Source organism: Perissodus microlepis, chromosome 10 (genome assembly GCF_051167445.1).
Source record: "Perissodus microlepis isolate ML-2025 ecotype Zambia chromosome 10, ASM5116744v1, whole genome shotgun sequence".
In the NCBI taxonomy this organism is placed as follows: Eukaryota; Metazoa; Chordata; class Actinopteri; order Cichliformes; family Cichlidae; genus Perissodus; species Perissodus microlepis.
In genome coordinates this window covers 4569729-4594556 of record NC_140470.1, presented here as the reverse complement: position 1 = coordinate 4594556, position 24828 = coordinate 4569729, and the positions used below count along the sequence as shown (strand labels likewise).

At 41.1% G+C, this 24828-nt stretch overlaps 2 protein-coding genes across 2 annotated transcripts in view; one reads left to right on the top strand and one right to left on the bottom strand.

Moving 5' to 3' along the window:
- esama (endothelial cell adhesion molecule a) overlaps nt 1-24828 on the top strand; it is a 63117-nt gene that overhangs the window by 11477 nt on the left and 26812 nt on the right. The window lies entirely within an intron of this gene.
- LOC146378656 (uncharacterized) lies at nt 8437-10680 on the bottom strand. The gene is made up of 3 exons (XM_084941557.1): nt 9972-10680; nt 9567-9849; nt 8437-9433 (listed from the first exon to the last, which is right to left on the bottom strand). Exons 1-3 carry the CDS (start codon nt 10301-10303, stop codon nt 8819-8821), a joined length of 1230 nt encoding a protein of 409 aa, XP_084797683.1. The 5' UTR covers nt 10304-10680; the 3' UTR covers nt 8437-8818.

The window sequence follows — 24828 nt, the reverse complement described above, 5'->3', positions numbered from 1 at the left end:
AAAAATTTGCAGCTTGAATAGACCAACAAAGTGGGAAAGCATGTCTGGTATGTGACGTGGAGCAATTGAGCTATATTACTGTGTAGGACACAGTGCAGCTCAACCTGCTTGCCTGAACTCGCAGTCTTTGCTCCGTTGAGCAGCCCTACACATATACCCTGAAAAGCCGTTAACAATTTTCCAACCATACGTTTTATAAGTTTTTAAACATGTATCTAATTCGAGGTCACAGGGGGACTGGAGCATATCCCAGCAGGTGTAAGGTGAGAGGTACTAGCCTATCACAGGGCTTTACCATATATTGCATTTAAAAAACAAAAAATTATCATTTTCTCATGATATCATTTGATACATACTAGCTTGTAGATTACAACAAAGTAACCAGCGTGTGTCTTGATCAATGACGTTATAACTACAGAGCACACAGAGCATGTGGACAGACAGGGAATGGCCGTTTTTTGCAGATGCTGACACCTGTGTGAAGAGAACAATTTCTCCAGCTTTATCAAAGACATAATTGCAGTGTCTCAGTGGAAGTCAGATGGAGTAATTGTGTAAGAGGTGACACTGGCAGCTATGTGGAAAAAGCCATTATAGTCACATTATTAAGCTGGAGCCTTCAGGCCATCAGAGGTTGGACTCGTGTTCTCAGCGAGGCAGAAAAAGCAAAGAGGTTCTGTTAGAGAGAGAGTGGGAGGAACAGGTAGGGTTTATGTCCCGTGTCTCTTCAGACGCCTCTCAGGATTAAATGTCATTCATCAGTCTGATGTTCGGTGCTATTTTTTAGTTAGCGTGACTCTTCATAATCCTCTGTCATCTGCTAATTTCCTACTTTTCCTACAATTAAATGTATCAGCACCCGAGAATCAGAGCCGTCGACTTTAGATAGCACATAAAAACATACAAAAAGAGACACTGCAATTCTGCTTAAGAATAATCTGGGAATTTATGGTTGGGCTGCTTAACACGGTAACACCTTTAAAAAAGAAGAAGAAAAAAATAGATATAACAATAAATAAACACAGTAATCTGGGAAAAGTGTGTTAACAGAGTGGAGAGACTTTCAGCCCTTACCTTCGTATGGTGCATATAGCAGCATGCTGCTTCATGGCCAGTGGCACACACAGCCATGTGTATTGTTGGATTGCTGTGAACTTCAATTATCTGACGTTGTGATGAAAGGTGCATTAAGAAAGGTTTCAGTAATGATCAACACTGTGTGAACGAATGCTATGATTTGCTCCTGTAGTCCAAGACCACCAAAAGCATTAAGGAGCTGACAATTTCAGATCTATTTCAGTGGTTTTACAGGATGAAGATTGTGTCGACAGTATAAGAAAAACTGATTTCCACATACCTTTGGAAAGCATGTTTTTTGTTTTTTTTTCCTAAGAGGACTAATAACGCTTAGTTAATCATTGATAATTAAGGTAAAAAGATAAGACATATATTCCATCCATCCATCCATTCTCTTCCGCTTATCCTTTTCAGGGTCGCGAGGGAGGCTGGAGCCTGTCCAGGGTGTAGGACAGGTCGCCAGTCTGTCGCAGGGCTAACATATAGACACAGAAAACCATTTGCACTCACATTCATACCTAAGGGCAATTTAAAATTTCCAATTAACCTAATCCCATTAACAGCACATCTTTGGACCGTGGGAGGAAGCTGGAGTACCCGGACAGAACCCACGCAAACATGCAAACTCCACACCGAAAGACCCTGACCTGATGGTGGAATTGAACTGAGGACCTTGTTGCTCTGAGACAACAGTGCTAACCACCGTGGAAGACATATATTATTTCTTTATAGCAAATATTTTTTGTCACAGCAGTTATTATAATACTAAATAACAATAACATTATTATTAAAAATAATAATTGGCCAATAATCAACATTTCTGTCAGTAAGGTTTAATAATGTATGCATTGTAAGATGTATCTATAAAAAGACACTCAGAGAATAAATAACTTAGGCCCCTTCATGTCACAGTTCTGCTTGTCTTCTACACGGACATTCATTCTAAGTTTGTGGTTGAAATCAACTGAATTTGCCTTCCCAACACATCCCAAAGCTACAGCAGTGTTCTGAGCACACCTACAGCTCAGCTCTTATTTGACAGACAGATATAGAAGCTGTTCATGAAGGACCAATGTAAGCGGAGCTTTCCCGTCATTGCAGTCCCTTAAGTCCTGTAACCACGAACATAGAAAAGCAGCCAGCCACTCTATTGATCACATTATTTCACTGGCTCGTCTGTGACGTTCCAGAGGGCAGCACCCCCTGTCATCTCATAAAATGTTTTTCTGCCCAATCACCACCTCACGTCGAGTCATTAACAACAGCTTTATTCACCTCAGCTTAGATTTTTTTTAATATAGGACCACATCAAAACAACAGCCACCCGAAGGCGCTTGACATTAGTAGTCACTGACAGAGCAAGAGTAAATTCTTACCTTATGGATCTCCTTCATTGTCCTTAAGATTTCAATATTTTTTTCATCACAGACCGCTGTGTCTTTTATCAGCATGATTAAATCTTCCTCCCCCTCCTCTCTCTTCTTGCCCTTTTCCTTTTCATCTTGTTGTCTAGTCCTCCTCCTCCTCTTTTCTTCTTCTTCTTCTTCATCACATCTCTCCTGAGGCCTGCAGCTCGAGCATCTCATCAGCATCAGTGTCTCGGGTCAGCCGGGAGGATTAGAGTGAGGGGCTTAAGATGTCTGTGTAGTGTACATGTACGTGTGTGTGTGTTTTTGTACATATTATATATGTATATATATTCCTCCTCCATTCTTTTACTTAGTGCTTTTAGTGTTTCTGCATAACTATATCTGTAATACTTTCTGGGTAAGGATTTATATTCAGACCTGCATCTGCACTTCTTAGCCTCGCACTTTTCTGGATTTACTCTCCTTTTCTTTAAATTGTTACTCATTCCATATCTCCCTGTGTTTTTCTTCTTTTTCCACAGCTCCTCTCCTCCCTGGGTGGTGCATAATTATAAGCTCTTATCTATTTTTCTGTCACACACAGCTACACTCAGGAGAGAGCTCAGTTGATGTCATTATCTCCGATAATAGCTCAGTGGTGCAGCAACCCCCCACACCCCCATCTTCCCCAGACCTCACCACGCTCCACCATATACAATATAATTGCTGTTCATTAAAAAAAAATATCCTCTGCACCGTGACCATATCTTATTCTATCTTGGCACCTCCTCACACAGATAGCCATGATGTGTTTTTCGCTGCTAATAAAGTTTGGGGTTTTTTGACAGTGTAAGGGGATCTCTGCCAATACTGTCATAATTGGATTTCGTTTTCTTCATTTTCAGTCCAAGTGACAACAGCCCTCTGAGAAAACATGAGAAAACATGGTTGCTGCCATCAAATTGCTCTAAGGCCAAAGTGCTCTAATTGCTCAAACTCTAATTCAGTCAAATCCACTGTCAGGCATCAGTGATATCAGTGACAGATATAACACAGATTATGTCACAAACAGCATAAAGCCAGAGGACCTGAAGTAGAGAAGGGTTGCAGAGTGGCAGTGCATATGCAACTCTGATTTGTGCAACTGCAGGCTAAAGGAGTTTAAATGTCTGTGTTTGCTGCTGGGGGCTTCCCAACATTTAATCATTAGTTATTATAATCTCTGCCTCTCTTTTGTCTTTTGTCCTGTTTCTCCCTGTTTCCCTGTTAAAAGGGAGTTCTTCTTCCCCACTGTCGCCAAGTGCGTGGTCATAAGAAGCCATCTGATTGTTGTTTCTCTATATTATTGTAGGGTCTTTACCTTATATCATAAAGCACCTTGAGGCAACTGTTCTTGTCTATGTAGTATAAATATTATCGAATTGAATTGAATACAGTGAAAAATGCCATCGTCAGCAAATAGTTTACACATAATAATGTCACTTTGATTCCATAACTGGTCATAAAGTATCAGAATTTTGGGAGCGGGACCACGCCTCCAAACACATTCCTTCCCGTTCTCATCTATATATGTTCCCGCAGCTCTACAAGCTGTTTGTTCTTGTTTACATGCCCATCCCTTCCTGCCCTTTTCAATTCTTTAACTTAATTCTTAATTCCTTAGTTGAAGTATTTAGTACATGGCGGCCAGGCCCGGGAGCTGCCGCCAGTCCTCTTCGAGGCCTTCTCCAAACTGCAGAACAATTCATGTCCAAGCCATTCACCTTTATCGACTAAAACGTTGTCAAACCTCAAATGAGCACGTGGACCCAGTGAGTGAAGTTGTCTATAGGACAAAGTGCTCTAATCCACAAGACCAGATGTGTGTGTGTCCCTACACTCTGATACAAATCATCAGTGGTGATTGTTAAGTTTAAGGAGAGCTCATTATATTTGTCATTTGGATTATGGGATATTTATCTTCTTAATGATAGTGACAGGCCTAAGATGTAATTAAGAAGACAGCTTAAAGTGGAAATGAACTACTTACTGCTTTGTTAAAGTTTTATCAACCCATCCACGTCACCTCCTCCTTATTGTGTTTGGGAAGTTTCACATTGTTATTATTAGATCATTTCTTATGTTAGGACAGTATCCCTAATTGCTCCAGCTAGGGGGTTCTGTTAACACGTGTTTGGAGTAAACGATTGAGGGGGTTATTGTATTTGGAACAAATAATAGTATTCCTTTCCTTGTGGTGATCCCTTCACTTCTAGTATTTCCAAAGCATTCCCTTTGCTTTTGGTAAATCTCATGATGACCTGATATCAGTCGCTCATGTCCAGCTGTCCTCACATGCAACCATTGTTAAGTGTGAAAATAGAAAAGGATCTATGGTCATTTGAAAGGCTCGTTCCGTTCTGTTGCAGAGAATGTGTGACGTAAGCTCTATTTTCTCCAGACTAAGTACAATGGTATATAAACCGACGTGTAGCTATGAGACAGGAAAGTGCAGAGGAAATACTGACTGTTATAGAATGCAGTGTATTCCTGAGAATTCTCCCTTAATCCTAAATGTCTCTCTGTTGCCTTTACTGTCCCCCTACTGTGAAGTACAGTACAACAGAGCCATGGAATAATGTATCATATAATCACCTCTTCACATTTTTTGAAGAGGTGGAAGTCTCTGATCCGAATGCTAAACAGGATCTATCAGGATTAAATCCAGGTTGGAGGCAGTTTAGCTTTTTGCTGACTCGATTTCACAACTGGGAATTTGGAAGTGTTTGCTACATGAACCACAAAGCGAAAGAAAACTCTGTCTTTCACACTGCTGGGTCTGTTTTTTAGAACATGCCAACAGACAAAAAGCCTTTCAGCTGAGTGTCATTGATGTTTGGAGCATTCATTAGTGACTGGTCATTATGTTCACTGATTTCCTGAGGCCAGCCATCCGTGAGAGTCCATTAACTTCAGACATTAGAGTAATTAGGCAGAGTGCTCACTTTTTGTGCACATATTTTCAGTTTCAGGATTGTTTATGTGGATGTATGCATTGGTGTCCTGAAGCAATTACAAATCTACATTAGGTAGGCAATTGACCTCTTGATGCTATCTTTCTGTATTTAAATTGTTATATAGCTCCATATTATCCCAGCAGAACACTTCAGAGTGCAGACTTACATTGGGCACCTAAAGTGAAGTGAAATGCACAGTTTTCATCTATCAGGGCCTTTTCCTGTTTGGTTTCAGGAGACAGATCGATAGCGCTTTCAGCTTTTTGATAAAGCTCATAATAAGAGATGGATCAGATTACTCAGAATCATCACTTAGTTAACCATCTTATTATGGGACTTTCCATTTTTATGCCACTTTCACATGTTGTTTACTCTTTGTCTTACTCTCTCCTGTAGTTTTTGTTTTGTCCTGTCTTTTGTGCTTGGTCTCTCTGCACCTCTTTTCTGTCTTCTCTTCAGCTCCAGCTGGTTGTGGCAGATATATGTCCCTTCATGATCCTTCTCTCTTTCATTTAAAAGAGAGTTCTTCCTCTTCACTGTCTTCACTGTCTTCACCCAACAATCTAAAGGGATCTATAGATTGTTGGGGTTTTCTCTAACACTGTGGTGTCCTTATTTTGCGCTATGAGACCATCCATCCATTCTCTTCCATGAGGCAGGGTACACCCTGGACAGGTCGCCAGTCTGGCACAGTTATAAAGAATTGACTCAGCAGTAGACATCAGTAGGCGCACTCAATGGACTTAGAATATATGCTCTGTGCACATACATGGCTTTATTTATTTACAAAAGCCTTATAAAACGGCATCACCACACTGTCATGTGAAATGAAAATCCTCATTTGGAAGCAACATGTGTTCCAGCCCTACGCTGAAACACGTTCATTCTTCCCTAATGTTGTCGGACACCCCCTCCCAGCTCCCATGAGACTCCTGCCAATTCCCTGGATGCGAACGGTTTAATCGCGGTGGCAGATCCATATATCCCTACACCCCCTCCATCGGCACGCTCGTGCTGACTTGCTTTAACACACACCCTCTGGGAGCACGAAAGGCAAGCCTCGTCTGATCCGTAATCGCTGTCTCAAGTTTTTCCCCCCGCTCCGCTCCCGGTGCGCCTCCTCCACAATCGCAATCATCAGGAGAATAACTTTACAGATTCCATTTAATAGCAGCTTTGGCATGCATGTGAAACCCACAGAGGAATACAAGCTTCTGTCTCATCTCCCCCTCCTGTCACCGCCTGTCAGTGAGCAAGACATCACACAGCAAGGCACAGGAGAAATGATCAGAACCCCCCTTAACCGCCAAAACTTGTCGCTCATCTGCTTTTACCTCTTCCCCGTGTTAAAAATAGACCCAAGCTGTCAAGTGTCAACCACATTTTTTTTTCCTTTCTCGGTTTGCCTCCACCGCCATTGCTCCCTCGGTTCAACGTTTCATAATTTGCTGGCTTTAGTACTTTTCTTTGTCATTAAAGGCCATGTGAGTTAATGCTTGTAAAGCTTGCAGATAATACATCTGACAGTACTGTTGTGGCCGTAAAAAGAGGGCTTTTTTTTTTACAACTGGTATCACAACATTTCAGAGATTACAAATGAATTACAAATCCTTATTTGTGATTTAAATAGCACTGATGTAAACGTGCAGCTCGCTGCAGATACAAAGTCTCTATAAAGAAAGAATGTCTGGTGCTTTCATCAGGATAGATGGTGATTAGACTTCCCTTCATCAAACGTTTGTTTATGTTTTTTCAGCGTAGTTTAGAACTACAGTTATGCAATCAATAACTGGTACAGTACCAGCAGCGTGCAGAGCGTGTGATAAGATTTGAACCCTGTTTTTTTCTGCTGTACTGAAGAGCTTCGTGTAACATGAGTGAACAGACACAAACTTGCACACTTGCACACAGAATTTTAATCTTTGATTGTTATCACGAACAGAGGGCTCATTTATCTTCTGCTTGGTGTTTGATGAATGGGTTATGTAAATAGTTGATACTGCAAATGTGTGTCTGTGTGATTAATTTAGCATGGCTTTGGAAATGAACTCTGAGGTTTTAGAGAAACTTTTCTACAAGGACCTTTGACTGTTCACCGATCTCTTCATAATTTCCGTTTTTTCATTTGTTTCTTTGCTTGGTTTTCTTGCTGTCTTTTCACAGCAAGAGGGTCGAGTGTTCAAGCCAGCTGGGAACTTTTTGTGTGGAGTTTGTATATTCTCCCTGGGCCTGTGTGCATTCTCTGTGGCTCCAGTTCCATCAAAACCCTGTATTGAATAGGTCAGGGGTGTCCAACTCCAGGCCTCAAGGGCCAGTGTCCTGCAGGTGTTAGATCTCACCCTGGGTCAACACACCTGAATCAAATGATTAGTTCATTACCAGGCCTCTGGAGAACTTCAAGACATGTTGAGGAGGTCATTTAGCCATTTAAATCAGCTGTGTTAGAACAAGGATACGTCGAAAACTTGCAGGACACCGGCCCTAGGCCTGGAGTTGGACATGCTTGGAATAGGTGGTTAAGAAAATGAATGGATGACAAGTTGTTCAGACATTTAAAACCAAAAAAGAAAGATTTTTTCTAAGTCCACTGCAGATTTATTCTTGTAGATACTTTTGCTGTTAAAAGGAGCCTTTTTGAGCCTGCTATGGTTCGACCGTGAAAAAACTACAGTGAAGGTGGTTGCACTTACTGACAGGACAGCTGATGTGGTACTTGCATTTAAACATGGGCTCTACAAGACCATTCTAAAAGGTTTAGATTAGGTAAATCAATTAGGATGATTTTTCTGTATATCAAAATAAGGAATAATAATTGCAGCTAAAAATCAAGCCAAGTATTACAGTTTTTCTCAAATGCTAAAACACATGTCACAAACGTTACCACCAGGTCCCCCAATGTCCAAACACAACACCCTTCTCTAAAGCTACATAAACACAACCACACCTTCCCACTGCAAAACTCAAACTCCCACACCACGAGAGCAGCTCGAAGCTGTCAAAACTGTAAACACTATACACAGCATTACACACTACAGCAAAACAATTGAAAACACAATGCTCAATTTGTGAGAAGGTTCTTTGGTTCATAACTGCCAATGCATATTTTTATAAACTGTACAGTAACGGATCGTCATAGAACCCTGCAGAGGATTAGGCATTTAGATTTGTGAGTTTCACATGAAGACTATAAATCTATAAAAACATCCTGCATGTACGTACACCACTGTAACACAACTCAATGCAAAAACAGAATCTATCGCACACAACAGTACTCTCGGAAACATGATCAGGGTGTGAAGTCTTTTTTATTGTCTACACGGTCTTTTTACAGTATTACACAGTCACTGTGCGGCATCATGTCGCCGAGCTGCATTGGGCCACATCACCTCATCCACATCACAGGCTATATTGTCCCTTGCTAGGCACCGCGGGAAAAAACGCCCTGGAATGGCGAATCCATCCCTGGAAGGCCTCCACTGGGATGTCAGCACAGGCCAGCTCCATTGCCCGTACGAGGTTCTCTCTTGTGTATGGCTGTCTGTCATACACCTTCCATCTCCATGATGAGAAGAACTCCTCTATAGGGTTCAGGAAAGGGGAGTAGGGTGGCAGACAGACGTTTAAAAAGTGGTCACTGTTGGTGGTGAACCACTCTCTGATTTGGTGTGTTTTGTGGAAGCGGACGTTGTCCCAAATGATCACATACATGTGATGTGCTAGCCTAGGATGGTGTTGTTGACGGTCCAGGAGGATGTCTTTTAGCTCCTCTAGGAAGGTGAGGAGACGTTGGGTGTTGTAAGACCCAAGGACAGCATGCCGGTGGACAAGCCCCTCCGTACCCATAGCTGCACAAAGAGTAATATTACCCCCCCGTTGGCCAGGAACCTCAGTGATGGCTCTTTGGCCAATGATGTTACGGCCTCTTCGCCTTAGTTTCTGGAGGTTGAAGCCAGCCTCATCCAGGAAGAGGTACTCATGGGGTCTGGCCATCGCGTCCAACTGCATTATCCTCTGTGAACATGGAAAAGCGTACAGGTGTTCAGAACGGTCAATCAGGTAGCACAGTATTGTCCAGAAGTAATGTAGGCCACTAAGCAACACAGTATGTCCACTAACTGTACTGTGGACATGGATGTATACGTACTTGCACATACTCGTAACGTTGTTCTATGTGTCGCGCAGAGTTGCGCTCAAAGGGAACCCTGTAGACCCGTTTCATCCTCATCTGTTGGCGCCGGAGAACTCGGTCTATTGTGGACACGCTGACAGCATCAATGTTCTCAAAGTTTACATTATCTGCAATGACTTTGTCTCTGATCTCTCGGAGTCTAATGCAGTTGTTCTCACGGACCATATCTGCAATGAGGGTTTCTTGTGCTGCTGTGAATATGGCAACCCTCCCACCTCTATGTGGCATCCTTTCAGCTCTAAAGAAAGAAACGTGTTGTCAATTGACTGATTTATATGTAAAACTACATGTAAAGTAACAGACCACTTTCACAGGCCTGTAAAACTGTAGTGTGACAAAGAAAGCAATAGCGTACTATACCTGTTGTGTTGTCTAAATGCCTTGATAATGGTGGCCACGGTGAACCTACTCAGGTTTGGATGTACTCTTCGTCCCGCTTCAGCCATTGTCATGCCATGGCCAATGACATGATCAATTACTGTTGCTCGCATATCATCTGTTATGATGGTGCGAGGCTGTCTTCTTCTCCCACCTGGACCTTCTCCTCTCTCTTGTTGGCCTCCTTCTCTTCCTCCTCTACTCCGAACTCCTCTTCTTCTTAGGCCTTCACCTCTTCCTCCTCTGATCTCAACCCCTCTTCCTCTTTGGCCTGCAGCTCTTCTCCTTCCACACGCTCGAATGCCTTCATCCATTGTGATTGTTTGGCATCTTCACCAAACTATGCTTTTATAGGTGGGGTCACATCATTAGCAACAGGTGTCTTCAATTTTGAGTCGTTGTGTGTAGTGACTGACGCCAGGTGTGTTCCCTGTGTTCAAAGATTGGTGACTGTGGCAAGCATTTTGCATCACATGGGCTTTCATTTGAGAATATGAGCAGAGTTGTTTTGCAACATGTGTTTTAGCAAGGAAAAATGTGTTTAGATTTATGAGTACAGAGGGTTGTGTTTTGTGAATTGTGTCTTCATGTGACATGTGTTTATGGTACTGGAATATGGTGGCTACATTTAGTAAATGTGTTTAGACTACTGGTCATTTGGGTTACAGAATTGGCTTTTGTGTTTTAGCATTTGAGAAAAACTGTAACACACAGTAAAAACAACATAACATTTTGGTAACTTGATTATTTTTAAGGTACAATACAGGAATGTAGTGTAACATAATACCTTTGCATTCAAATGATGGTGAAACATCTCTTTACACTGAATGGTAATCAACGAATCGAGAGGCTTGTAAATGCAAAAAAATAAGTACGGGAATGCTCTTATCCAGCATGCTTATCAGGAGGGAGATGATCAAAGATGATCTCTGGCAGCGGATAATCTTCCTTTGGCCATCCACTCACTTCTTCCCAGAGGACGCTGTCTGATTTCAGTGTTCTCTCTGGTACTTACCCAGGGTCGCAGGAGTCTTTTGTATGATTTTTATATAGCATATTACAAAACTTGAACATCACAGTTGAAAAAGGAATAATTTTGATCTGCTGAGGTTAACACAGATGTCTATCCAGACTTGACCTTCATATCATTTTATCATATTAGGCATTTTTGGTGAAATGTGGCGATAGTTTAACTATGAACGGAGTTATGGCCAAAAACATGTTTCATTGATTTTCACCAGAAAATCAATAAAACACGGATCACATTTTACCTGAGCCACAAGAAGGATGTGACAAAAGCTTCTTGGGTATGCTAAGATAGAACGAGAGTTTAAAAGAAGACCAGAGAATAAGCGAGTGGCTTGACGAGAAAAAGGTAGATGAGACAAAGAACGATAAGGAAGATTGTGTTTAGAGTCAAGAGGTGGAGGGAAGGGCATGGGACAAGAGAGAAGGGAGAGGGTGAAGGAGAAAGTGAGTACAAATGAAGACTGCAGCTGATAGGGCCAGATACTGAGCTGGAGATTTGGTGGTTTAATCGAGTCAGTGAGGATTAGAGCCGGATTATGTAGGAATTGTGACATAGCAGCAAATTAGCCTGGTAGCTTTAATCTGAAAGGCGGACAAAACCCAAGTACTTGACCAGACAGCTGTGTGTTTGTGTTTGTGTGTGTGTGTGTGTGACATGCAACCAGGTGACATTATTTATGGTGTCAGTTAAAACATACCACAGCATGCGCTCAAATGTCATTGGCAGATTAAGTAACATGAGCATGCTGCTATGTGTCTCTACGTTTGTCTGTGGACACATTTTGTCAGCACAAAATCTTTTTTTCCCCTTTGAAACCAGTATAACAGCTTACAAAATACCAGTAACAGGTTGCTACTGTAACATGAATGACTTGGTTATGTGGTTCATTTAGAGGAAAATTGATCTACATATGTTCTCAAGCTAATGAGGCATTTTACATTTAAAAATGCCAAAGTATTAAATGTAAAATGAGTATTAAATGGGTCTTTTCTGACATTTTGTTTTATAGAAAAACAGTTACCCAAGTAATCTGGTATATATTCAGAATAATAATAATGACATTAAATGAATTAATAACATGCTGACTGATGACCCTTGCGGGGACAGGACAGGGCATTGCTCGAGTCTTCTTGTCCCTGCAGAGAGAAAACTGTCTGCAAATAATACAGAGCAGATCTGAGAGATCACATTTATCCTATGATGAAATTTTTTATAATTTCCACGATTACATCGTCCCCATCTTTGCGACAAAATGTGCCTTTACTGTTACTATATCAGCCTTAGGAGCAAGAGACAGAGAGGCTGTTCGCACCTCTCAAAGTGAGATACTAGAACAAATAGTTATGTTCTGTACAAATTAATCTTTATTTATTTATTTGTTTGTTTACTGCATTTGAGAAGGCATGTAGGAAAAGTTTTACTCTGACCACTGAGCTGTAAAGGCTCTGAGACAGCAGGCATTACCATCCAGAGAAGACCTAAACTAAAACGAGTAGTTCCAGTCCCGTGAGCAGTCCGGCACAATGAAACCTGATCAGAGCAGGTAGGTCAGGCACCCGTAAAGGCAGAAACAGTCCAGTGAGGCTTCTGTACGTGGTTAAATCAGCAATGACTTGCCTCACACGCAGGCATGCAGGCTCATGCCAGCTCTCACCTCACACACACACACACACACACTCATATCTCGTGGGGTCATCTAATTGACATAATGCTTACCCTTACCCTAACCATGAAAAATAAATGCCTGACCCTTACCCTAACCATAGCCATAACCCAATTGTAATCCTGACACTAAAACTACATTTTGAGTCTCAAAAATGCCTTTAAACTTGTGGGGACCAGGATATTAGTCCACATAAGGGCTGTTGGTCCCCATAAGTATAGTAAACTTCCCATTTTTGATCCCCACAATGAATACATATGAATACATGCACATACACACCTCTGGTACACTGTATTAGGTTTATTGGTTGTGGGTGAAGTCTCCTGTCACCTGCTCACCTCAGCTTAACTGACTCTGCTGGTCTTTAATGACAATTGATGGGGTTCAAAGTAGAGATAAACCGTTTGACATATGGCTTATTAAAATCTCAAAGATATGTGTGTGCCACTACAGAGGACAGGATGAACTTCCTTACATAAGAGCTCTTTTCCAGCCAGCAGTAGCACCTTGGACTTTATGCTTTGCCTTAGCCCCCGGAGTCATGGCTGCCTCGTGTCCGTTTAAATCACAGTCTTTTCACCTGGACCCAGCACATTTGTTTCAAGCCCCGGTGCAGGGCTGGAGTTGCTAACAGGCTGCAGTCATCTTCGCATACTTGCACACATCAAAGTACACACACTTCACCATGGGCCGTGTGTGTAGTTGGCTTTCTATGACTTCATCAGATGCTTGTGTTTGCCTGCTCTTCTAACCCAGTTTGGGTAAGCTCTAAGAACAACTGGAGCAGCCTTTTGTTAGGCTCCAAACATTTGCTCTACACGAAGGACATATTAGCCAAATATGCTGACCATTTTTTTCTCTTTGTTCATGCAGAGAAAGCGATGTGCTAGTTAAGCAGCAGTTGTATCTGTGGAACTTTGGAATATACTTTACCAAAGCTATAGAAGTAGTAATTTACCATTTTTAAAGTGTAGTTGGATTAGGTCTTGATGCATGCTCAATCGTCCAGGTAAGTAAATCCCCAAAAGTTGCTTCTGTTAATCTGGATGTTTTCAGTGCATTTGAAAAACGCCATGTCCAGATGAACAGAATCAACTTGTAGTTGGATTAGAAATGGATTGTGTCCCAAGACAGAAGGAATGATTACAGTGACAAATAGCTTTCTTAAGCTGCACGTGGCATGTTAGAACTTTTTCTTCATCCATGTGATGTATGTTGCAGAAAACATTTAAGGAAAACAACCACTGTTGGTCTCTGTCCACACTATATATGAGCTAACTGAGCTAACAGATCCAAAGCTCTCTTTCTTTTAGATGTGTTCACACTACTGGAAGTATTCCTCAGTACCACTCAGTCCTTGTGCAAGGGCTAAAGAAATAAATAAGAAATTAAGAAATATATAAGTTCTGCTAGACCAGTGTTCCCAACTGTTTTTTGCACCATGCACCAGTTTAATGTCAGACAATATTTTGGTGTCGGCCTTTAAGGTGTCGTGGATAAATACAACAAAATAAAATGATACGACCAAGACAAAAACTGTGGTATTTTGTAAATCTAATAATAAACGCGAATTCACTGTGTAATTGTGTAACTTTATTAGCAGCGTCCTCCTGAAATGCGCCAACAACATTGAGTGTAACGTCCTCCTCTCTGCCCTGTAACGCTCTCTGGTCACTATGGTAACGTGTAAATAATTCTTTCAAAATAAGACGCACAACGGGAAAAGACCCAGATAAACCTAGTTAACGATAAAAACCCTGAAAACCATAAATTTCACACCCGAGCTTCAACTATCGGGACCCGGTACCCAACAACTCATGAACCGGTACTGGTCCGTGGCCCGGGGGTTGGGGGCCGCTGTGTTAGACCATATATACAAAATTGGATTAAAAACAAAATAGAAAACTGACAAAAGACAAACTGAATCCGAAAATCAAATAAAACACAAAATCAGAACAAAGAACTGTGTGTAGTGCAGCTATGGGCTAGCTATGCTACATTTCTTATGCTTGTATCTAAAACATAATCTAAAGTGATTTAACACTTAATTCTTAAGCTTTCTCATATTATATGTTTTCCATATCTCCATAGTGGCTTTTGTATGTGTCAATAATGAGAGAAAAATAGCACTTAAAGAGTGCTGATCTTCTCAGAATATAATTTGGCATCTTATAGATTCATTCAACCTGCTTCCAGGCTGATCAAACATATTTTTCTAAAAACCAGGGATTTGACTTGAATTTTATCCTTTAACACAGGAAACTCTCTCTAACTGCTAAGACGAGTGTACATGTTTGAAGCCTGGATGTAGTGCATACTTTAAATCACAGGGTCCTGTCTCGTGGCTGTGGCAGCCATGTGTCTACATCCTGTTTGTCTTTGTTGGCGATTTGTTTGTTTAACAGTGGAGCAAAGCAATGCCCGCCATGCTTGAGCAGATCAAGCGCAAACAACTGACTTTCGAGTCTGCCGCAGGATATCACTATCACCTCCACTCATCACATAATTAAAGCCCCTCCTCCCAACAGGGCTCTGGTGGTTCTGGACAATGTGAGGAGAGATGCACAAACTGTGAAGCCTCTGAACATCGAATGGCTTTTTTAGAAGAAGGGACAGCGACATCCTGTTGAGTCTCGAGTGCTTGGTTCAGTGGAAGGAGAGTGTCTTGCATTATGCATGGTGGTTGTTATTTTCATCACATGGTGCTGTCAGGCATCATTGTCGTTCCTGCTCCGTCAGCACAAATTGCAGTATGTGTTCACAGATTGCTGTCGTGGTGTCTACTTTAACCCTCTCTGTTTTAGTCCCTCTGTACTTTGTTTTACTGGAGTTTGGAAATGGCGCTTTAAGAACCCAGCGGGTCCATTAACAGGTCCCATCTTCAGAGTGGTGGCTTCAGGTTTGGGGGAAGGAAGAGGTTTTAAATTTTTGAGCTGGTTGTTGTGACAAAGCTGGTCCTCACTGTCAGGCCACTCGAGAGAATGAGAGGGAGAAAGTGGCCGTGCTCTGGAGTCCATGCATTATTTCACACACAGCAAGTGACAGCCCAGCACACAGGCACAAATGCCAACAAATGCTGGGGTGTCACTGAGAGGTATGTGTGTGTTTATGCGTGAGCATCTTTCATCTCTACGTGTGTGTTTCCAGCTTCATGCCACTGCTGCTGTGAAAGCTGCCAGTGTACAGTATGCTTCACAGCCAAATAACCTGGATTAAGATGGGAAAGGATTTAGACAAGTTGTTTAAAGTGTTTTGAGGCCATGTTTTGTAAAAGATGGGCGTGAAAAGAACTGCTGCAGTGTCTCAGAGCTCTTTAACAAAGCGTCATAACTGAATGAACAAGACAGTAAGCAGAAAGTCATTGGTTTTTGTTCTGTCACTGGTTTGTCTTCTGGTGACTGGTAAACTTATCTGTAAAAGCTGTTGGTCTTTGAAGGCCCTTCACCTGGAAGACTGACTTATTTGGCTCAAATGTACACATCATTAGGTCGATTTACACCACGATAGGAAAAAAAGAGAGACGTTAGAAGCTGATAAGATAGAAAACTGTTATTTTTACTGTGTACTGATGGAATCTTTCATCCATAAAAACTGATTGAAGGTTTCTTTAATTACATACTTAGTGGGGTAGGTTAATAACATATTAGGATCATATTAGTTTGTTCAGTGGATGTCTCAGCAACACAATCCCAGCAAACATGTTTGCTGGCACATTATTTATGAGGAAACACCATACAGTGAAATGTGACTATAGTGGGGAAGATGAAACCATAGAACATTTTTTATTATTTAGAGAAATATGACAGAAGGTCACTGATTCAAAAACACAGTTCAACCGTATCTTATCGATATGCTGCAAAAGTGAACGCTATCAGGTCATAGTTCATAATTCAGACTAACTTGTTGTTAGAATTTTAGTTTTTTATTTCATTTGAGGGCAAGTGGCTCCATAGTGTTGTGGTTTATGTGTTTAACTAACAAGGGAAAGATCTCTGGTTTGAAATAATCCCTTGGTGTTTGTGTCAGGAATATAATCTGGTGTAAAAATCTGCCAGATTAGCTGTGTGTGGTAACCCCTCATTGACAAGGGAGTGGCTCAAAGCAGCTTTTTCCCCCCAGTCCAGTTCAGTTTTATTTATATAGCCGCAAACCACAACAACAGTTGCCTCAAGACACTTTATATTGTAAGGTAAAGACCCTACAATAATAAAGTATGACTGTCTTCTTAATGTGGGTATGCCCAGATTATATGCAGCCCCACTGGGGGTCCATCTGTAGGCCATGTGACTCCGCCCACATGTTTGCTGGGTTACAAAGTATTTTTATATCTCATTTTAGTTACAGTGATTTTATTCTTCTTTTATTTTAGTATTATTATTATTTATTCTCTGTTACTTAATCATCTAAGAATGCGATTGCAAACAGCAGGAAATACAAGGGTGGGAGTATGTAAACAGTTCTATTTGTCTGGTGTTAGCAGTCTAGTTTTCAAGATATAATCTTTAAATTTTGCATGATGGTTGATACCAATAACACCTCGGTTTAATTTAGGTGAAAATCGGGTGAAGGTCACACCAAACGTCAAACTGAGTAAAAATTTTACATTACCCACAGTTTATTATGGAGGGTCTTGACAATAATATACTAGGTTTTGGGGGACATGAGTCATATGAAAGGTCATAGCGAGAGCTCTACAGCACACGGTTTTCAATATGATGCCATGAAATGTACCAAACTGATAGACAGCAAATATATCTTCTGCTCCAATCATATGGGTAAAACACACCATTTTGCTATGTAATGCTTCAAGACTGTAGGTCAAAGGTCAGGGTCACACAAATGAGGAAAAAGCTTTAGCTCGCATGTTGTATTAAAAACAAAAAACACCACAGTTTTAGTATAGCTCTTGCTTTTCTGCACCAGTTGGGTTCTCTGTATATTATTCTTGCCTGCTTGAGTTCATTATACTGCAAACTCTTCTACTATATATGTTCCAGTCCATTTTTCATTTATTAGACCTCGATCACTATAATGCTTCAGTTTCACTATTTGTTTCTCCATTCAGTTTGAAACCAGCTGATAACGACAGAGGGAAATAGAAAGAAAGAGCGGGACGAAAAAAGTCCAAAGTAGAGGAATTACATTGAAATCACAGTCAGAAGAAAGATGGAGGTTGTCTGTCTCACTTTCATTGGCGATTAGTCAGGAACAACTATGTGAATGCTTTGTTTAGATGTGTGTATTTGTGCACACTGCCCTATTTGTGTGTTTGTGCATTACATCTGAGCCTAGTTCCTCTTTCCCCTCCTGACATTCCACTTCCCGTCACAGCAGCCTGGCGCTTCCAGATAAGGCCTTCCAGTACGTTCTTCCTTCCTGTCATTGCTCTCTACGCCATCCAGCACCAATTCCACCCCACAGAGATCAATCCCACTGATAACAGCTTGCCACCAAAATGAATAATGGCTTCTCCACACTTCAGTACAAAGACTGAGGTCTGTGGGTGAAAAGCAGTCTCAGTGTGGAGAATATCCACACTGAGCATGGGGTGGAGCATGTGAAGAAGCGACTCAAGTCTGCTGCTCATACTATGTCAGAGTGGCCTCAGATACTTAGTGAGCATGGATCAATAAGTTGTAACCTTTTGTGCTTGATGCATATTGTTAAGGTGCAGCAAGGCTTCAGCAATGAACCTGGCAGAGGCTCAGTGAGAAAGGGTTTGTTAAAGCAGCTGATTAAGTGAGCACGTCCCATCCTCCTACATCTATATCCCTGCTGCTGAGGGGGAAGAGGGGCTCACTCGTAGAAAGAGAGAGAGAGAAAGAGAGGATCAGTGCGCATCTGAAGCTCTCTCTCTCTGTTTCATTTTTACCTTTTGCACAAGCATACAGGTGCTTAGTAACTGAAGTTTGACCCCACTGTCTACTGTCCTGAGGGACTCTGGGTAACAGAGCAGGCGGTACACACAATGACTCGATTTAGAATGAGACTCTTACTTGCAAAGGAACAGCACTGACTTTGTTACCCCTCCTCCCCTTTTTACTCCATAACGAAGCATGAGCTGTAAAAGAGAAGTGAAGGGAGTGCTGCTGTGTGACGACTTTGTTCACTTTTCAAAAATATATTTTTCCCTTTCAAAAGATGCAGAAGAAAAAACATGAAACATGGAAATCTGGTTTATAGATGCGATTTCTGTTCAATATGCTGGTATATGTACGTTTATTTATGTTGTTTAGAAATAAATCCAATATTATTTACTGCAGAGCTCACACTGACAGCTATGGCTTCTCTGAAAAAATCAGAAAATGCAAATTAGTCTGGAAGTTTCCTCAAGAATATGTGCATTAGTTAATGCTTGCATACTGTGTGAGGCAGACAGTATTGGAGTAATCTCAGATTTGATTCTTTTTTTAAGCATGAAATAATTATTAGCCCTGCGACAGGCTGGCGATCGGCCCAGGGTGTGCCCCGCCTTAGGTCAGGCAAGCGTCAGGCTTGCAATACTGGCAGAAAACCAGATTCTGATGCGTTTAACGTTGTCCTACAAGACAATACATGAATCACAGGGGACAGTAAAACTGAGTGCCTGATAGCTTCAGTACTGATCCCAAAATGGAATTAAAAGTTGCATCAGTGCAGCAGTATGAGTCAGTATTTAAAAATAATACACATCTATGAATTATTGCAGTTGTGAAAATATCCTAATAACCCCTTTAGCTAAATAATGAATATATCCAGAATTAGTTCCATTTTTTTTGTAATGATGTTTAAGTAAATATACAGTCATGTTTCATTCAACAAAAGAGACTCATTTAGCAGAAAGCCATTCACATTTTGCCTCCTGCAGCTCAGTGTTGTTGTCACAGTCACTGTCTATGTGTTCAGCACACAGCAGGCAGGACATCTGCTCATGCTGACAGAAAAGATCACATCATAGCAGCTCTCACATAACCTCACGGGTCACCTGTTGGTCCAAGTTTCTGGTTTTGTAGCACAGGCCACAAGCTTTGGCCTATTAATCCTTTGTTCTGAGAGCTTGGAAACCTAACCTTTTAGAGAGTTTCCTTACAAGGGACATCAGATTCACCCTTAACATTATCTGGTGAGACCTCAGCAGATATTATTTTTTGTCTGCTCTTTTTTTCAGAGTTTTGCAGTAATTTTCAGTTCCTTACTCAAGGCAGAAAATATATGGAGGAAACACCAGTGCTGTTTGGGGATTGCAATTTTTCTCTGTTTAATAAACCTGGCTCTAAAGGTTTAATGTTACTGATGCTGCATGTGAGAGCGGTGTTTATAGTCTGCCAACGAATTAGAGTCATTTCTATCCACAAAAACCTGCACTGATACCTTTAAATCTTACTATGATGGCAGTAGTATATATACAACATTTATTAATATCTGAATGTTTCAAAAGATTTATGTTGTAATGTTTAGTCAGTTCCACGTGTTAGCAGGTGGATGTCAGTGTACTGTTTGGATGTGTATGCTGTCTGCCAGATGTTGCCATCCATCTGCTCGAGCTCCAGATGTGTATGTCTCTTTGGAGAGTCTTACCACGAGCACTGCTTTTGAACATTGATGGGATTATGAGTGTTGAGACTTACCAAGGGGCCCTTGCTGCTTTCCCATCTTACCCAATCAACTCTGAGTGCAGCAGCGATGAGAAGAAAATCTACCATGGAAACACATCTGTCCTCATACACATGTGGGGTAACTATACATGAACATAACCAATTTAAAATAATTGAATACTATAGTGCTATATACTGTGATCAGTGTCACTTATGTATGCAGGGCCATTAGTGCCTGGCTTTATGGCAGTAATAGCGGCTATAGCATAATTATAATCTCTCTAGCTACAACAATAATTTCAGTATAAATATAGGTTCATTCAGTGAGATCATTTTGTAATAGATTCACAAACTGCTGTTATAGCAGAAATGATGGCCCACCACCCCCCCAGCAGGTCATGGCAGCCACATGCAAGACACAATGGCTATTATTATACACGTGTTTCCTGTTTTATAGTAAGGAATGATAATGGTATATGAGTCCAAACCTCTCCTGAACTCAGTCACTGAATGACAAACAGTGAAAGACAAACAGTGTTTTCAGGCTCAAACTTCAGACAGCATCTGTCAAGATAGTTCAGTTTTATGTTCATTGCCAGAATTATTTCTGACAACCGCAAAATCCTCTGGACACAATGATAACATCGCCCAGCTGAAGACTGACTGAAGCAAAAGGCAACATGAGCAAATTCAGTCCATGTCTGGATTTTCATGAGTGTGATTTACTATTTCTAAACAAGACTGGCAGCTTAAAAATGCGATTCTGATTTATTTATTTATTTTTTGGAGGGGGGGGGGGATTGCCTAGCTTTGAGAATCTTGATATTCTTTATTTGAGTAAAACGCCTTATGAAGTGAGGCCAACTGCAATACAGTACGAACTAAGAGTGCCAGTCTGAAAGTTTGCTGGTGCAGGTGGAGAGCACTGCCTGACACATTATTTGGGTTGACATCTGGTAACAGCAAAGGCCACAGCATATGATTCCCATAGTTTAACAAGTCATTTGCTGGGTCCAGTAAAGATGGGCATCAACACATTGGAAAAGCCCAATCCAATCATTATTATCTCCAACATTTGCTGTCTGAATTGTGTTATATTTTGCATCATATTTTATAAACTCATCTTGTGTTTAATGTTTTAAAATCTTAAACTGCACAATAACTAGTTACCCTGTCCAGCTGCCAGCTTAGACGTAACAATAATAATAATAATGATAATAATGCATGCTAATAATAATGTAGGGTGCCTGTTGAGGCACTCAATACATCTTCAGTTTATCAAGACAACCTGAAAAAAATCAAACATGATGTAAATTACAGTGAGAAAAAACTGTTTCAAATCAATGCAAATTTTCATGTAGGTGTCACCATTAGAATCAGGATCAAAACAAATATTCTCTCATTCTTTCTCATGGCAAACAGCAGATGATTCCTCTGGTTACAAGAAGTCCAGTTGTATGAAAGGAAAACAGCACTTAAGCTCCCTTTACTATGACCTTAGTAAACACTTTCCTAATGTCTCAGCTGCTAGTTTAAAGTTCATCAGATTTATTTTGTCAGTTATTTATTTATTTATTTTTTGGGAGGCTAGGCCAGTCTTGTGTCTCGATCCTATGAGCGTGCAGGATGCCTCTTTTTCTAAGTCAGACACAGACAAAGATTGTGTGCTAACAGTTTTAACACAACAGGACTCTACTAACCATTTAGTGTCATTGCAGTGGCAATTCAATTCAGTTTTATTTATAAAGCATCAAATCACAACATCAGTCGCCTCAAAGTGCTTTATATTGTAAGGTAGACCCTACAATAGTACATACAGAGAAAAACCCAACAATCATATGACCTCCTATGAGCAAGCACTTTGACAACAGTGGGAAGGAAAAACTCCCTTTTAACAGGAAGAAACCTCTGGCAGAACCAGGCTCAGGGAGGGGCGGGGCCATCTGCTGCAACCGGTTGGGGTGAGAGAAGAAAGGCAGGATAAAGACATGCTGTGGAAGACAGTGAGAGAGATTAATAACAACATCCATCTTTTATATACAGCATATGGTTTTGAGCCACGATAGAGCGAGTATTTTGTCCCTCAGCATATCTGGAGAATAGCCAGTAAGGGGCTGAAGACTTGTTGACATGTTGACAGGTAAAGAAGTATTTTAAAATAATAACACTCAAAATGTGCCTCAGAATCAAAAGCACTGTTTAGTTGTTCACTTCTGTTTCTGGTGTCAGCATTTAATTCTTTCCAGTAGTGTTCCCAGATGAGTGAAGTGAACTTTATACTTGTGGCCTGAAGGTGAAATCAATACTGAATCCTCTGAATGAGGAACACATCAGATCATGTTTTCCATTACATTAAAAGTTAGTTCTTTACTGTCACTTCCAAAGCCAGTTGGGGTAAAATGCAAATAGATAGCACTTTCTGTCCCAGGTTTAAGGCAAGCAGACAATACGGAGTACTTGCTCAGTTCCTGACTGAAGAAAATGAGCTTAAAATGAGGTTGTGTTTAATCCCAGCAACAATGCAAAGCTCTCCATTATGTTTGTCATAAGAATAAGAGGAGCTAAACCAAATTAAATCTGTGGCCAAGCTGTAAGGAAGGATACCATGTGCTCTAGATGTCCAGTCGCATATTTGTGTATGAAATTTCTATCTTTGGTCATTGTTCCTGGTTCTCTGCCAACACAGAGCTGACACTGAGCAAACTGCTATTTTTCCATAAACATTTCCTCCCAGTTCAGAGACTTACTTTATCAGACGGATGTCTCTCTAAATAATCTATCCACAAGTGGCTCTTTGATAGCTTGAATACCCAGGGGACTGTTACTCCTCTGTTCTCTCACTGTACTCAGCAAATAACCCAGTCCCACTTGTTTATTGTGCTTATTGCCTCAATCATCAGGTGCTTTTCTTATTCTGAGGATGGATTTTCAACTTAGAAACATCTTGTGCAAAAACAAAAAAGATGTTTCAGTTGCATTTAGGTTGGAAGGGATAAAGAGCAAAATGAGTGTTTCCTCTGGGGACAGTGAACTTTGCCTGTCACTTCCTGCCTCTTTGTTTCTGATGCCCCGCCCCTATGTGTTCTCTCTGGGATTGTGTACTTACTAATTAGGATATACAATGTCTTCTGTAAGACGGGAAGACAGGATGTTTTTGAGGATGCTGGGCGTGCCTTAACATATTATTATATATTTTATGTTGACACGGTAGATATACAGCACATCTGAATGAACACCTATCAGTCATGGCTCTCCTTGTTCTTTACAAAGGTGCTGTTAGCATGAAACAGCTGTGCTAGCACCTTGCATAGGTTACTGGGATTTTGGGATGCTCATTTTGACAAAAATTACACAAAATAAGCTTTAAACTAAATGCCCTTAATAAAGGCCGTTCAATTTAAACAGGTGGGTGTGTCTCTCTAATGCTTTCTCTCAGTCTCTCGTCCAATCACCAGAGTTCATTATGTTATTATATCATTATGTTCTCCATATGTTGTCCAAAATAATGGGATAATCCAGAACATACACTCAATACCAGAAACCCATCTATGATTTTCTCCTAGCAAGTTCTTTGACATCTTCAGTTAGCATTATTAAGCGTCAGTCGCCCCTCCCCCCATCCACACCACTGCGATATCTTTGTGTCAAAACAAGATGAATGCCTCTTGCTCTCTTCCTGCAGAGCCCTTATCTTCGATTCAGAGCGCCGTCCTTTCCTCTCTCCTTCCTCGCTTCTTTCAAGGGTGTGCAAGACTACGCTCTAAATTATGGAAAAACCCAAACCCGTTTCCAACACCAAATAGTTACATCTTAAAAGATGAGCAACACTTAAAATAAGCAAGATAGAAGCTGTGAATCCTAATAAGAGGAAACTGTCAGAATCTCAAAATCCTTTGGGAAATTTAATGAGCCTGCAAGAATGAGCCAATCGTGATGATTAGAATCAGACTGCAATGAAGAACATGTGTCTTTACTGCACACACCTGATTGGGCTTTTGCTCACTAATGAAACAGGTGGTTTTGTCTCTCTAGCATGCAAACACACACACACACACACACACCTAACCATGCAAACATCAGCATCTGCCACTGCTAGTTCTGAGAGCAGGGAGGCGGTTCTAATGCAGGGTGTGCATTGCACCATGGGAGGACCAAATGGCGTCATTATGGACCGTGTCCGCTCCTTCAGTGCCAGACAAGTTGCTTTCATGTCCCCCAAATCCTAGTCTTTCTTCTGCTCCTGTGTCTTTTACAGCATATCGCTGTGCAGCCCGCTGTCCCCCAAAGGTCAGCTGATTCCTGATCAAAGCATTTCATAAGAGTAAACCCTTTTTGTTGATGATCAACATATCTAATCAGTTTCACTTCACTTTGTGCTGGCTTAGAGCTCCGTGCTCAGCCGGCATCAACAGAAATGCATTATGGATCAAGTGCTGCGATAACACAGCAGCTGAAGGCACGCAGCATGTAGCTGAGAAACATGCACATGTCTGTTGGCGCTCGTGTTACTGTCCTTACTTTTTATGTGTTTATGCTTCCAGCCAGGCCACCAAATCCTTTCAATGGCATCCA

Excerpts from the sequence above, each read along its gene's own strand:
- LOC146378656 (XM_084941557.1), bottom strand. The coding sequence starts at position 10,303 with ATGGATGAAGGCATTCGAGCGTGTGGAAGGAGAAGAGCTGCAGGCCAA. Across the intron at positions 9,850-9,971 it reads GCATTTAGACAACACAACAG|AGCTGAAAGGATGCCACATA; the intron begins GTATAGTACGCT and ends TTCTTTCTTTAG. Across the intron at positions 9,434-9,566 it reads AACGTTACGAGTATGTGCAA|AGGATAATGCAGTTGGACGC; the intron begins GTACGTATACAT and ends CCATGTTCACAG.